Source organism: Manis javanica, chromosome 12 (genome assembly GCF_040802235.1).
Source record: "Manis javanica isolate MJ-LG chromosome 12, MJ_LKY, whole genome shotgun sequence".
Taxonomy (NCBI): Eukaryota; Metazoa; Chordata; class Mammalia; order Pholidota; family Manidae; genus Manis; species Manis javanica.
In genome coordinates this window covers 362918-378452 of record NC_133167.1, presented here as the reverse complement: position 1 = coordinate 378452, position 15535 = coordinate 362918, and the positions used below count along the sequence as shown (strand labels likewise).

Here is a 15535-nt window from a genome sequence, read left to right as displayed (position 1 = left end):
GTGCTTATTTCAAGCATAACTTTGAAATGTATGTGTACATTTGTGAGCAGATGGGCAGGCCTTCTTGTGGAAGATTAGTGCTGCGGGTTACCATGGGTTCTTTTCTTTAAGTTCTTTTCTGCCTCTGTTCACAGCGGGAGAACTCAAAAACAACTAGTAGATTATGTCAGAGACGGTGGGATGAAGAGAATTCCGTATGAAAGGTACGCGCTGGTCTTTGATGGATGGTGTGTGCTTTTAGAATTAATCTTTTAAATATAGTAGACCTTTGAATAAAAGTCATTGCAAATACATAAACATGTATTTTGACACTTGCATTCTATTTTTTTTTTGGTGATGTATTTGTACAGTTCTGTACACAGAGAGAGATTGCTTTTCAGTTTCCAGTTTGTGCAGCTTAGCATGTAACATGCTTTTATACAGTATAGTAAACATTGAATCTGAAAATGCATGTTGTTTCTTTGCATGTGGAATTTTCCCTTCAGCGTTGAGGGGTGATTTTACCTCTTCTGGGCATCTGTTTTTTATTTGAATTCTTGTTTTGTGTTATCCTGCCCCTTTCTAGTTAAGTGCCTTCTGGCGTGTTACCGGCCTTAGCCACACTTTATGCACATCTGCCTCATGGGCACAGCACGTGCTGTGTTAAACACAGCTCAGGGGAGCAGGGCTCTGTGCTCACAACGTGTTCTCTGTTTGCAGAAGACACAGCAAGACTCGGATGTCTATCCGCATTCTGACTGCAGACTCCCCAAGACAGGTTAGTCCCTCCGGTCAAAGCATGCACAATACTAATCACCTGTACTTTCGGAAAATAAGTGGGCAGTGTTGTAACAGGGATCTTAAAATGGGTCGCATTGCTCGTGCTGCAGTTCCAGCCATAGGACTTCTTGCAGAGACGAGTCCTGACATGGGGAAAGCCGCGTGAGGTGAGATGTGCGTCACAGAGCTGTCAGGAACCCGGAGCGTGAGCATCTCCCCTTGTGTGGGGACTTACTCACCCAGTCTCGGGTGTGGCCATTTGATGGAGACCTTGAGGAGCCTGGAAATCTTGTTTCAGAAGAACAGTGCATGACCAGGGATACACACCGACTGTCAGCAGGTGCAGCCAGCGAAAGGCAGCCTTGCTTTGGTTTCCAACGCCAAGTAGATGTGCAGAGGGGAAGGCTGGAGGAGGGGACTCACAGGCCACGGCCTCTGGGTGGCGGGGTCCCGGGCAGGCTTCGCTTCCTCTTTGTGCTTCCATTTGTTTGAGTTCACAGTGGACAACAGGCTACTTGTCAGGTAAACACCTAGGGGAATATTATTCATAAAAGCTTGAGACAGTGTTACGCCAGTTTAGGAGACAGATTTACTTAAGCCCTATTCCCGGAGCGGGACTTTTTGCTGTTATGCTAAGGGTGAAAACCAGAAAAAAATTTCTGTCTCTGTGTTGGCATGAGTACAACTGTATTAAAACAGACACACACAGGCACAGACACTTCATGGGAAACGTTTGGCCGCGGTGCCCCAGGACGTGCGGGCAGCAGGCCTTCTGGGTTTTGCATCCACCGCACCACAGCCTCCCCTTCCCCAGGCCGCCGCAGATGGGCATGTTCTATGTGCAGCCTCGCCCTTCTCGGCAGGGGTGCGTCGTGACCGTCCCTCATGCAGCTACACGGGTTCATATGCACAGTCTTCACTTCTGCACAGTGGTGCCTTTGGTGGACAGTCTGTTCTGTCGGTGCCCCCAGGAGCTGCGCCTGGACCTCGGGTGCGAGGGTTATGTGCCCCACAGGTTTTTAATTGTGTCTTTTAAATGAAAACATTCTTTAACTCTTCTGTGTTTCCTGTTTAGGAATTCCTTGGTAAATCAACTGAAATTAGAAGAATTAGTGTTTGTTTCTTTAACAGAACTCAATTTTATGAGTAGTTCTTAAATAGTACGAGTTGTCTAAAAATTGCATTTGACTTCAATTCTCTGATACTGTCTTTTTAAAGCCACAGGAGAATATTAAATATGAATAAGAAAAGCCGGTATGATAAACAAACAGATTAGCCTTAGCGACTTGAGCTCAGTTTTGTTCGTGAAAGGTTAGCCACTGCGCCTCCGACATGCATCTGCTGGTCACCCTCTTCCTGTACAGAAAGGAACTTGGACCATGTGTTACAGATCGGTCTGACCACCCACTTAGTGTGTGTGTATGAGTGGCGTGGAGTGAGACGCGACGTCACCAGTAGAGAGGCCTACTTGGTGTTCCTGTGTGGGACCGTGAGCGGGGACATGGTGCAGGGCACCTGCGGGGCACTGGTCATCCCAGCCGCTGCCCCACCAGCTCTCGCTCCTGCTCAGAGCCTCTCCGCACCCCCACTCGCGCTGCTCCCGTATGTTCAGAACGCCGTGGACCCGCGCCTCGTGTTGGGAAGAGCGCTGTAGGCGGGCCCTCAGCCAGATTGCCGGTGCGGCTCACCCCTTGGCCGCAGCCAGCTGGCAGCACCAAGGGCCACAGACCCTGAACCCCTGCCGGTGCATTGCTTTAGGGCCTCGTCAGCCGGCGGGACGGCTCAGGGAAACACCGGGCACCCAACACGTTCTTGGGTGACATGGGCCCCAAGGAGCTGTGGCGCACGTGTGGCTCCATGTCAGGGATGGACGTTTTCTTACTGGAGACATTTCATGCCTCAAAAGAATAAAATGAAATTAAAGAAGTTAGGGACCCATGGCCCTGGGTCCCTTGGAAATCCTCCAGCTCTCAAAGGGAAAAGAAAGCCCGGCCCAGGGGCCTTGTGTGTGGCGGCAGCAGGTGCAGGGGGAGCTCACGAGGGCTGGGCTAGCGTGGCAACTCTGGTGGTGATCTGTAGTTCCATGTGCTCCTTTTTCTCTTTCTCCTTTGACCCCAGAGCATCTCATTCCCCGAGGGCATGCGGACTTCTGCGCCCCCATCTCCAGTGGGTGCCTCCTGTTCGGTCTCCTCCACCGCCCCGCCGGCCCCTCCAGGCCTGCCTGGCTTCCAGGGCAGCAGCGGCTCCGTGAGTGAGCTCCAGGCGCCAGAGGACAGGAGGCCAGCTGCTGAGAGGAGCAGCGGGGCAGCAGCCCGAGGCCCTGACACCTGCCGGGCCCCACCCCCACGGTCCCCTGCGCTGCAGCCGTGTCAAGGTGTCGGGTTTTGTCGTGTCGTGAGGAGTTGCAGCCCCTTAGGCCTGGGTGCTGGGGGTGCTGGCAGAAATGACCGTGGTGGGGGCGCATTGCCCGCATGCTCGTCCCCCTCCAATGTGGAGCACCTGTGTGGTGGGCAGGGCGGGGGGGCCCCCACTTTCACATTGACAACCACCCGGCTGCAGGTTTCTGAGGAGTTCATAGATGACGACCCGGCGGACATCTCCTTCTTTGCCGGAGGTGCTGAAGCCTTTTCCCTCCCATACTGCAGGCCAGCCCCACGGGCACCTGCGTGTGCTTCCCCGGGACCCCCCGCCTCCGGCCTGGGCAGGTGTACCCCTGAGGTGGGCCACCTGCACAGAGAGCAGGGCTTCGAGTTTGAGGAGGAGAGTGGCTTTGGCAGCAGCGTGCGCCCCCCAGACACCTCAGAGCTGTTCGAGGTGAAGGCGCAGGCCAGCCTGGCGCAGAGCCTGCTGAGCGCCTCGGAGGCCGGATCGCTCTGCCACGTGCCGCTGCTCGGCGGCCTGTCTGCGCACACGCCCAGCTCGGCCAGCCAGTCCGAGGCCAGTTCCATGGCCAACTTCCCAGCCTGTTCAGTCCGCTCCGAGTCCAGCTCGGCCCTCCAGTTCTCTGACATCATCGACCAGTTAGAGCAGCTCAGCTACCCGCCCACGACGGCCGAGGACTCCAGCAGCCCAGACACAGATTCCTGGGGCTCCGAGGCTGAGGCCCCCCTAGACATCAGGCTTTTCTTCAGCAACCCTTTTACACAGACAAGAGGGGAGAGAGTCATTTTCGATTTGCAGAATAATGTAAAGAATTTGACTCCAGGAGAATGGATAGATAAAAACCCATCCTGACCGTGCCCAGTGCCCTTCCAGGGTGACCTGGCCCCCTGCTGAGCGCAGGGAGGGCTCAAGCTGTTAGCTGTAGACATAGAAAGTGATTTTGTGCTCGTGGCTAGATTTTTTTCAATGATTCTCTGATTGATTACCCTGTTTTGAATGTTAAAGAACCAAACTTCCACAGAATGAATTCAGAGCCATGCGTCAGGTTTAAAGGAGGTGAGCTGTTCCCGCTGGCGTCCGGGGCCTCGTCGCCAGTCTTGCAGCTGTATTCCCTTGGCTCGCGCCTCAGTCCACCTAGAACCAGGGCCGTACGCCACGGATGTTACCGTTCTGAAATGTGTCAATCTTGGATAGAAGGTGTTTTATGCCCGTCCCCACTTTTTAAGATGAGGCTGCCTGTGATCAATTAGATGGAGTCCCTGCTTTGTGCAGCCACTCCACGGAATCTCCAGTAAGCCCCACAGAACCCAGATCCTGGGAAGGCAGTGGTGGCAGCCTCTGTACTGTGGTCCCCAGCTGCACATGCACATAGCAGGGTCCCTGGGACTGCCCTGGTGTCCCAGCACCAAAAGCATCACCCCCTTAGGGAGTGTAGACCTGGAATAGTTCTGTGTTCGGATAGAGGCTTGGAGAGGCGTTGGCTTAAAATGCACTGTGAGCGCGAGCTGCCCCCTTCCGCCCAGCTTTCCCGGGTCCGGGGCAGGAAGCGCAGAGCGGGCGCTCCGGCCCGCTCGGGAGGGGTGCTGCAGCGCATCCCAGAGCCTCCTCCCCAGGCCGTTCACAGAAAAGGATGAATGTCGGGTGTGAACCGACACTCACTCTTTAGGAACGTTTCCTTTAGGTGAGGGGGGCTTTAGCCATTTCTAATGGGTGGCATCATGGAAGTCGTCTGTGCCGAGGCAGCAGGAAGGGTGGTGTCAGCAGATGGCAGTGGGGTGGGGGCTGGTGCCCAGGGCACAGGCTGGACAGGAACCCCACTGCTGTGCAGCCCAGCACAGAAGCGCCATGCCCATGCAGGCCCTGGGCCGACAGGCCACGTTTGTCAGCTGAGCCCACGGATTGCGTCTTGTCTGGGGGTTTCTGTGGCTTGTCCGTTCTGACCTTACCTCTCAGAGCAGCGCCCTGCTTAAGAGCTGTTTCTTTCCTAAACACCCTGTGGTGACATTCAGCCCCCTGTCTTCGTCCTGCTGAGCCCGCCTGAGCTGGTGTCCTGTGTGCACACAGGTGGCGGGTCTCTGGGAGCCACAGGGGCCTCTTGCAGGGACTTCTCTCTAGTCGAGTAACAACAGGGGTTTTGGCCAAAGGTGCTGAGTAATCTTCCATTTTTGGAGCTGCCTTGAACCACAGCATGTCTGGCCATCACCCTGGTCTGCAGCAAGCGCGCTGGCCCATGTGAATCTGACAGCTCATGTGGCAGAATAGCATTCGAGACTTTCTGGCCTCCCTTTAGACACTTACACAACAAGCCTTGGGGCTGGGGGGGAAGCCTGTGTGGGTTAGCCACAAATATACCTGTGCGCCAGCCAGCCTGTGGCAGCCGTGTCTCCGTCAGTCAGTGCCTGGTGCCTGCGGTGGCCACTGCTGACAGCACGGACCCTTTCTGCCTGGGGAGCCCACGGGGTCAAGCTGACCCTGCAGCCGGGCCGCCCCGTCCACTCCTGTCTTGGAGGTCCTGAGCGAACTCCTTGTCGTCAGACCACTTCTAGCACCCTTCCCAAGGAAGGGTTGTTTTCTTTCTTCAGTGAGACTCCATTTTCTGGAGATGGATTTTTAGCTTTTTATTTTAAAAGTTTTCAGGGCATATAAAAATGTAAAAGGAATACAGCAAATGCCCCGTCAGTGCCTCCAGTACAAGACCTCGCTCATGCTCTGTCCTCTATGTTTTAAAGTGGGTCCCTTACGTGCAGCCCCTCAATTTCTGCACAAATCTGAAACACAAGGGTGCTCCCGCCTCTGCCCTGCTCATACCCAGCCCATCCCGAGAGCCCCATGTGCCGCTCCAGATCCAGTCTGGCACCCCAGGTGCCCTACAGACAACACTGGTGTGCTGGTATCCTCACACTCAGGCTTAGTTTTTTGGCAAGATCTAGGAAAATTTTGAAGAGCACTTTTCCAAAGTGCTCACAGTATTTTAAAGTTTACAGCTCATCCTTTATAATGAAGTCATTTATCGAAGTCAGTCGTGCCTCACCCCCTCTTGAGGGGCTGTAACTCCCACCCCAAGGGAATCCTCCAGCAACCAAGGGAAAGGGCTTGAAGGACCTCATTTCCTCCCGTATATGGTGTCTGTCTGCTGTCTCGGCAGCTGGAACAGCTACGTTATGTGCTTCATCTTTGTAAGAGATGGTTCATCGCAAACACTAAAATGTATGTGACGACTCAGACCCAGGGCACCGCGCCCCGAGCCTTGTTGGGCTTGCCTTCTGGGTGTTCATGGCTGTTGGTCATGATCGCCTTTCGGGGAGCCCTAGTGCTACACAGGGATGCCGCCGTGGCAGGGCGCCCCGTGTACCTGGGTTCCAGGCCAGATGCCCATGTTTGAGGGAAGCCTGTCGCCTGGTACCGGTGCGTCTCGCATCAGGAGCCGGTGGTCCGGGTGGATGCCTGCCGGAGGTCGGCCGTTTTCCCCTTTCCATCTGTTCTCTGCTTTGCCAGCTCTGTGGCCTTGCTCAGCAGGAGGGGCTCGCCGCCAGCCGTCAGAGCCGGGCATGTGGGTGAGCTGGCTGGCAGCAGGTCCCTGGCAGGTCGTGCCTTTTGTCCCCATGAAGCCCACCTCTAGTAAAATACTCTGCTTTAGGTAGAATATTTATTTTTACTAGTTATCAAGTCTATTTTTGTATCTGAGTTCCCAAAGTCCAGTATGCTATGTCAGCCAGTATATGCTTATTTAAAGCCTCCCCACAGGACAGCTTCGTTGGTACGACTGTGCTGAAATAGGTGATGCTGTGCCCTGGGCCATTTTTGAATCCTTAGGCATGGATGTGTCTTTCTTATATTACAAAGGAACTCTCCAGTTATGGGATCAAGTTTCCCTTTTCCAGTAAAAATACATTTTTTAAATAGTAGTGATGATAGAGTGATGAACTGTGAAAATACCACATCAAAAAAAAGTTGAATAGGAAAAACTTTAAACAGACTGGTTAATTCACCCCCATCACCATCACTTTGTGAAGCCCTTTCGATTGTCAGTGTATAGGTACATTCTGATCTCCGTGCAGACCCCTCCACCGTCTGCTGCCCTGAAGGGGTGGCCAGGCATCACTCGCGGTGTGGTCACGACCTCACGGGCACAGCCCGTGAACCCTGCCCATGGGTTATGTGTTCATGTGACGTTCAATGCCAGTTCCTATGTCTTCAAGGTACCAAGGCCTCTGGTTCATGGAACATCAACAAAGAAATCCGTCTCTAGAACAGTTACTCACAGAAATGTTACATCCTCTCAGGCTCCTGAAGTTGGAGTCTTCCCTTCTCTCCTCGAGGCTGTGTGCTGCCCATGTTTGCTTCAACTCTTGTCCTGAAAGAGGGGCCATGGCCAGGGTGTGGGGGGCCACTTGGGGCCCTCCATGCAGCGCCTGGGCCTGACGTGTCCTTGGTGCTGTGGCCTGCGTGGCGGCGTCTCTACACCCCAGGAAACGATGAGAAAAGGGACTAGCCTCGCTTTATGCATTTGAACCTGTTCGTTCTCTGAAGAGACACCAATGTTGCCTGGTTTGCGGTACTTTAAATTTGTTTTCCATTGAAATTGCCATTTATGAATTTGTGGATATGTACTAATTCAGAATTTTTTAATTGTTCATTCAATAAACTAAGGAAACATTTACTATGAGTTTTTTTTAATGGGCTTTTTAGCTTTCTTTCCCTCTGTTTGCTTACAGTTCTGCTTCACATGAACAAAGGTCATCCCGAGCATTAGGCAGCCCCCACCCCCAAGCTCCGTGTGTCCCCCGACCCACACAGCCGCAGGCACTGTGACGCTCGGCAGGTGCACGCAGGGCGCAGCCGGGGAGGCCCTGCTGTGTGGTGGCTGCTCTTTGCTCAGCCTGGCGGCTCAGCCTGGCGCAGCCCGCGGGGTGCACAGAGGCGGGCGTGGGCAAGCCTGTCCTGGCTGCACATCCTCTGTGGCACCTTCAGGGCACACTCGCTGTTGGCTGCCGAACTCTAAAAATGAGAGCAGTACCGCCATCCCCTCACCAGACCCGCCCGTAAAATCCCTGGCCCAGGAGCGCGGCGGCCGCTCAGATTGTCACAATCTTTACTTCAGTTCTGAACTTGGGTTTCCACTCGCCCAGCACAGCTCTCTGCTACCTCCGCGGAGTGTGTGCACCGCTCCAGCCCGTGCGGGTGGTGGGAGTGCTCGGGCAGCCGACCTTGAGGAGCAGGGTCCTGCCTCCGCCCCTGGGAGTGGTTGCTGGTCTTCGGGTTTCAGGGCCTCTGGCACCCAGCGTCCGTCGGTGTCCGTCTGCTTGGCCGCAGCCAGGGAAGGGGGCCGAGGCGGAAGGCTTAGGAAAGCGCCTGGGTGACGCAGTCTCCCCGAACCCTGTAGTCATTGTTCGAGCCAAACGGAGCTGCTGGCTTCTAGCTCCACGCCTCCTGCTGTCACCCGTCTTTGAACTTCCCGAACGAGCTGATTCTTCCTCCACTATTAAGCAAAAATTGTTTAAGATTGTTTATCACAGTGAAGAAGAGCATTTAAAGGCACGGAATAGAAGCAAGCCTGACTTTTCCTCTGTATATGGTGTTTATCTTTTATCGCCGAGTTAGGGGAGTGGAGTGAAGATAAGCACGAAAATGTAATGCTGAGCTTTCTAAAATGAGGTTCAAAAATTGTGAGAAGAGTACTTAGAAAGTTTTGGAAATAGAGAATGCCAAAAAATCACCTGCCAGAGTTGCTCACTGCTGACAGTTTGATGTGAGAGTTTAAAACTTTAAGTACTTTTAAGGGATATTTTGGCCCCTTCCCATGAGTCACGAGTGATCCCAATGGCATCTGCAGTAGTGACCCCCCTTCCAGAAGGCCTTCTACTGCCTTTGCCCAGACCCAGCAGAGCAATCAGTACCTGTGGCGGCTGCAGACTTACGAGAAGTATTTCTTAAAACAATGACCTGCAAGCTGAAAGGACTCCTTGGCCCAGGGGCTGCAGGGTGGGTGTAGTGTCGGCAGGTGTGGAAACATTTGTCTCGTCGTCCATCGGTGCTCCAGGAAGACCAGGTGCATTGTCAGCGAGCAGTCATATTTTCAAAGGAATCCTGAAATACTGAGTAAAGTAGGTTGTAAACAGGTGTGCTGTCGTCCAGGCTTTGCTGTTCCCCTCACAGAGCACGATTCCTAAGGGCCCCCTGGTTTGCAGAGTGGGCAGTGAGCACCGGCTTCAGCTGAAAGTCACCGACCGCTTTAGCCCCTGTAAGAGACTCAGCCAGTCGTCCTCTGAAGCTGTGAAGCCAGGCACTGACTTCTCCTCTCCAGCTATGAAGGCCCCAGGCGGCGGCGGCTTCCAAGGAGGCTGTTTCGTCTACACTGAAGTCTGGTGTTAGTGCACAACCTGCCTGAACGATCTCAGGTCTCCTGGGTAACTTGCTGCAGCTTCCCCCTTGGCACCCGCTGCCTCACCTGCACTTTGATGTTAGGGAGACGCCCTCTTTCCTTGAACCTCGTGAACTAAACCTCTGCTGGCCTCTAGCTTTCCTTCTGCAGGTTCTTCCTCTCTCTCAGCCTCCACAGAGTTGAAGAGAGTCAGGGTTAGGCTTTGGCTTAAGGGGATGTGGCTGGTGGGATCTTCTGTCCAGACCACTTACACTTTCCCCACATCACCAGTGAGACTGCTTCGCTTCCCTGGTACTTGTGTCGCTAGAGGAACACTTTTAATTTCCTTCAGGACTTTTCCTTTGCTTCACAACCTGGCTGGTGCAGAAGGCCAAGCTTTCAGCCCCTCTTGGCTTCCAGTCGCTCCTAGGTTTTGATTTAAAGTGAGATGTGTGGCTTTCCTTTTCCTGGAGCACTTGGAGGCCATCGTAGGGTGTGAATCGGTCTGAGGAGAGGAAGAGACGGGAACATCGGCCAGCAGAGCTGTCAGGACACACACATTCACGGATAAAGTTCACTGTCTCACATAGGTGTGGTTTGTGCTTCCCAAAAGTTAGACTAGAGACATCAGAGATCACTGGTCCCGGGTCACCAGAACAAATACAATGAAAAAGTTTGAAATGTGAGAATTACTGAAATGTGACACAGACACAAAGTGAGCAAATGCTGTTGGGAAAATGGCACCAGTAGACCTGCTGGATGCATGGCTGCCGCAAACCTTCAAATTGTCAAAAGCACATCTGTGAACTGCCGCAAAACAAGGTCTGTGGGTTCTTCTGGACTTGACGTGGCGGGGCCAGAGGCCGGCCTGCACAGACCATGCTACGGCCACTCCAGCTTTACCTGCTTTGTCTTGCGGGATCTGTGTTAGTCACATGGTTTGAGGTGGTTGTGATTCACGGCGCTTTGCTGTAGCTGATTTAATAAAAAATATTTAATGGCAAGTGGCGGTACTTTCTCATCCAGTAAGTAGTGAGTTTACGAGTCTTGTGCGATGACATCTACGCAACAATGTCAGTTGGCTCTGGGAGCTGCCCTGGGGTTCCTCTCCTCCCAGAGTTGGCGGCTACAGAGCTGTTCGCCGGGAGTCCACCACCCCACGGGACAGTGCGGACCAGCCCAGCCGTGGTGTGGCTCATCGCATGTGACGCCACCTCCGAGTCTCCCCTTTGCTGTCTGAGGGTAAAGTCCAGTTCTGCAGCCACTGTGGTCGGCTGTCCACCCTGACCCACTGCAGGAGTGCTCGTCTTGGAGGGAGACGCCATGCGGGGGGCACTGGAGACACGAGCATAAAACTGCCCTATTTTTGTGACCGACAGGTGTGACTCACCTTGGCTCTCACACCTTAAACGATACCAGGGTGAAGAATAAACAGATAGGTTACTAGTAACTTCTAGACTTTTTTCAGAATTTTCAGTGTGTGAAGGTTTCTCACATGCAGCCCTCGGCTCGTTAGGGACAAGGAGGGTTCTGGAGCGCCGATCCGAAGAGCTGGCTCCTGGAAACCCTCTGCGCCAGGCCTGTACCCGCGCCCCCACGTGGTCCCCACAGAAGCTGTGAAGTCCGTGTTCAGCCTGGGGGGAGTGGGCGGGGAACTGAGGAGTGCTGTGCTATTTAAGGTTGCTTAGCAATTTTAAATGTGTAATAAAAGCAAATCCTAATAAACTGTTGTTAATAATTTCCTATTGCAACTGTCTGGACTTTCTAATGTCCCTGAATGTTCCCCCATGTCTTGGATCTGTCTGGTTGTGAGCAGTTCTGCCGTCTGAGCACTGATGGCTCACAGCCAGAAACCCCAGTTTGCAGTCTCCCCAGGCTCCGGGTTTTCAGTGTGAAAACCAGGGCCCCCCTGTCCAGCCGCAGGCACATGCGGGTGCTGACCAGCTCCGCTGCCTCACCAGCAGCCAGAGGTGCGCGTGGGGGCCACACAGCTCCACTCTAACCTGCCTACATGTTTTAGGCTAAATAAACCATTTTGGTTTCATAAATTGGTCACTGTAGGCATCTGAAGTCTGCCATTGTATAAGACAGTCTTGCTTTGAAGCCAGTCATGGGGGAGGGAGGAGGCCCTTGGGCTCTGCCCGGTGCCTCCTTCTATTCCAGCATTTTGTGAGTTGGTTCAGTCATAGTTAGAAATAATGGTTCTTTTGGGTGTTAAAACACTATCTTAAATAGCTTTAAAACAGTAGTTAAATTTCTCCTATATATGCTTTAAAGATATCTTTAAAACTTTGACACTCAAGTTACTCATAGAAAAACATTAGAAATACCCTTTGAGAATTAAAAAGAAAAGAAAAGAAAATTTCTTTATTACAAAGCATGTGATGGAATGTGCCTCGCCATCAGCCTCCTTGGAACTAGTCCAGAAGTTTCTATCTAGTCAAAAGCAAACATTATTTTAAGAAGGAGAAGAAATTTAAGTATGACTTACTTTTGTAGTATTCTAAAAAAACAAAATAAAATCCTTGTTCATGAAAAATCCCAGGAAGCAGAAAACTGACAAATTGGATAATATCCAGTTTTCTTTAATGAACAATGAATGAGTTTGGCCTTCAAATAGACACTTTTTTAGCATCAATTTGACATTTTACGACTGGCTCTTGTTTTGTACCCACAGGAAGAACCCCTCCTTGACCATGCCCCCCGCTTTACAGGCTCTGTGCCCCGTCACGGTTACAGTCCCAAGAGCAGTGAGAAGCCCCTAGAAACCAGAGCCCTGGGGTCCCGACCATCTGCGGTGGCCTCTGTGAAGCAGGGTCGACCAGCCACCTTGTCTCTCATTTTGTCACATGAGAACTGCATCTGGTTTACTCGTTCCCCAGAAAGAGCCTGGAGGCAGCGCGGAACACGCGCGCCAACGCACGGTAGGCATGTGCCTGGCCGGCATGGCAGCCTTTCCTGTTCCTCCTCTGCCCCCACCCTGCGCAGTTCCAGGCCTTTCCATGGAGAGTCCTCAGCCTTGCCCCTCTGCATGGAGCAGCCCACCGTGCCCAGCTGAGCAGGGCTTGTCCCCACTCTGGAGCCCTGCCCACAGCAACGCCAGCAGAGCCGGGATGGACGCAGAGGAGCTGACGCCCGAGGTGGGTGCGCCCGGGCACAGGACTGCGGTGGGCCTGTGTTTGCAGACTTCTTCCCAAGGGTGGGGCGGCCGGCCTTGTGAGCAGAAGGGCTGATGGCGCCCCCGGCCCGGCCTCGTCCTGATGCCAGTCGCCATCTGGGGCCCTTTGGTACAGTTGCTTGTTAAGGTAACAAGTCCTGGCACCCGCAGGTTCCCAGTGCTGGGGCCCCAGGAGTCCTGCTCGTTGGGCATTCACCCTGTCAGTCAAGTGACCAGGAAGGGGGAGGACTCCAGGGACCCCGTCTTGTCGGGAGTCAGAGGAGGCGTTCGGGCTGGTGGGGGTGCCCCGGGGTGGAGGGTCGTGCCAGGGCCTGTGGGTCTACAGGCCCTCCCTGCAGTCCCCTGCTCACTGTCAGGGAGCTTGAGCTCCAGGCAATGGCACCTGTGGCCCGGCCGTCACCTGCAGCCAGGGCCTCACGTTGCAGACAAGGTGGTGGGGGTGAGGTGGCTTCAGGGGTGGGCACACCAAAAGGACAAAGGGCCCAGGAACCCGAGGTTTGGGGAAGAGGGTGACTGAAACAATGGGCTGTGACTGTGTTGGGCCAGGGCCGCGGGGAGGGAAGAAGAACCTGTGCCCTGCGAGCGGTGGCAGCCCGTGTGGGGAGCTGCCGTCGTGAGCACCTTAGCATCCCCTTGGGTCTCATCCTGAAGTGGCTGCAGAGGGCATATCTGTCCCTGCCGCCCATGCATCTCCTCTGTACTTGGGGTGCAGGGGGCACCCCAAGGCCAAGGACAGGGGGCGTGCACCCCTTGTGCAGCGGGAGCAGCCCCTGAACCACCAGGCAGGCTGGCGTGCGGGGCAGCCAGGCGAGGGCGTGACTCCCAAAGCTGGACCCCTGCTCCATGTGCAAGGCTCTGCAGCCGCCCCCACGCCTCAGTATGTGGTCTCGGCCTGCATGCGCGTTGGCCGGCTGGCAGGGCCCCTGGGGCCCCCCGGACACTGTTTGGCAGAAGGACATTTGGCTTGGAGACTCTCTTATTAGAAAACCTAATTGTTTAGCCCTCTTTGGTGCAAAAACAAAAATGGCTTGGAAGATGCACAGCACACTAATCAAGACAGTTTGGTACTGGCACAAGAACAGAGCCACAGACCAGTGGAACAGAATAGAGACTCGAGACATTAACCCAAACATATATGGTCAATTAATATACGATAAAGGAGCCATGGACATACAATGGGGAAATGACAGCCTCTTCAGCAGATGGTGCTGCCAAAACTGGACAGCTACATGCAAGAGAATGAAACTGGATCACTGTCTAACCCCAAACACAAAAGTAAATTCGAAATGGATCAAAGATCTGAATGTAAGTCATGAAACCATAAAACTCCTAGAAAAAAACATAGGCAAAAATCTCTTGGACATAAACATGAGCGACTTCTTCATGAACATATCTCCCCGGGCAAGGAAAACAAATGCAAAAATGAACAAGTGGGACTATATCAAGCTGAAAAGCTTCTGTACAGCAAAGGACACCATCAATAGAACAAAAAGGTACCCTACAGTATGGGAGAATATATTCATAAATGACAGATTCGATAAAGGCTTGACATCCAAAATATATAAAGAGCTCACACACCTCAACAAACAAAAAGAAAATAATCCAATTAAAAAATGGGCAGAGGAGCTGAACAGACAGTTCTCCAAAGAAGAAATTCAGATGGCCAACAGACACATGAAAAGATGCTCCACATCGCTAATCATCAGGGAAATGCAAATTAAAACCACAATGAGATATCACCTCACACCAGTTAGGATCGCCAGCATCCAAAAGACAGACAACAACAAATGTTGGTGAGGATGTGGAGAAAGGGGAACCCTCCTGCACTGCTGGTGGGGATGTAAATTAGTTCAACCATTATGGAAAGCAGTATGGAGGTTCCTCAAAATGCTCAAAATAGAAATACCATTTGACCCAGGAATTCCACTTGCAGGAATTTACCCCAAGAATGCAGCAGCCCAGTGAAAAAGACAGATGCACCCCTATGTTTATCGCAGCACTATTTACAATAGCCAAGAAATGGAAGCAACCTAAGTGTCCATCAGTAGATGAATGGATAAAGAAGATGTGGTACATATACACAGTGGAATATTATTCAGCCATAAAAAGAAGACAAATCCTACCATTTGCAACATGGATGGAGCTGGAGGGTATTATGCTCAGTGAAATAAGCCAGGCAGAGAAAGACAAGCACCAAATGATTTCACTCATCTGTGGAGTATAAGAACAAAGAAAAACTGAAGGAACAAAACAGCAGCAGAATCACAGAACCCAAGAATGGACACACAGTTACCAAAGGGAAAGGGACTGGGGAGGATGGGAGGGAAGGGAGGGGTAAGGGCGGGAAGAAGAAAGGGGGTATTATGATTAGCATGTATAGTGTTGTGGGGTAGAGGGGCACGGGGAGGGCTGTGCAACACAGAGAAGACAGGTGGTGATTATACAGCATCTTGCTACACTGATGGACAGTGACTGTAGTGGGGTGTGAAGGTGGGAGCCTGGTAAACATAGTGTTCTTTGTGTAATTGTAGATTAATGATAGCAAATATATATATATATATGCACACCACAGAATTCACCCTTTCAACACATGCGACTCAATGACTTCTAGCACATTCACAAAGTCGGGCAGCCATCACCTCTATCTGCTCCAGAATTCTTATCCCTCCCTAAAGAAACCCCTCCCTGTTCGCTCCCCCGCCCCCAGTCCCTAGCAGCTACTAACCGACTGTCTGTCTCTTGGATTTCCGTATTCGGAACACTTCCTATACATGGAATCTTGCATCACATGGCCTTTGTGTCTGACTTCTGTCAGGGTCAGGGGTAAGGGCCAGGTCAGGGCTTTCGAGGTCCCT

The 15535-nt window shown here is 52.6% G+C and overlaps 1 protein-coding gene across 2 annotated transcripts in view; it reads left to right on the top strand.

Annotated features, from left to right (window-relative positions):
- FARP2 (FERM, ARH/RhoGEF and pleckstrin domain protein 2) overlaps positions 1-7799 on the top strand; it is a 66070-nt gene extending 58271 nt beyond the window's left edge. For both annotated transcript variants that reach the window (XM_073217793.1, XM_037009774.2), the window contains exons 11-13: positions 135-203; positions 700-757; positions 2878-7799. In XM_073217793.1, the coding sequence (XP_073073894.1) occupies positions 135-203; positions 700-757; positions 2878-3993 (1243 nt within the window). In that variant the 3' untranslated portion in view covers positions 3994-7799. The remainder of the gene's footprint in view (positions 1-134; positions 204-699; positions 758-2877) is intronic.
- Positions 7800-15535: the final 7736 nt, after the last annotated feature.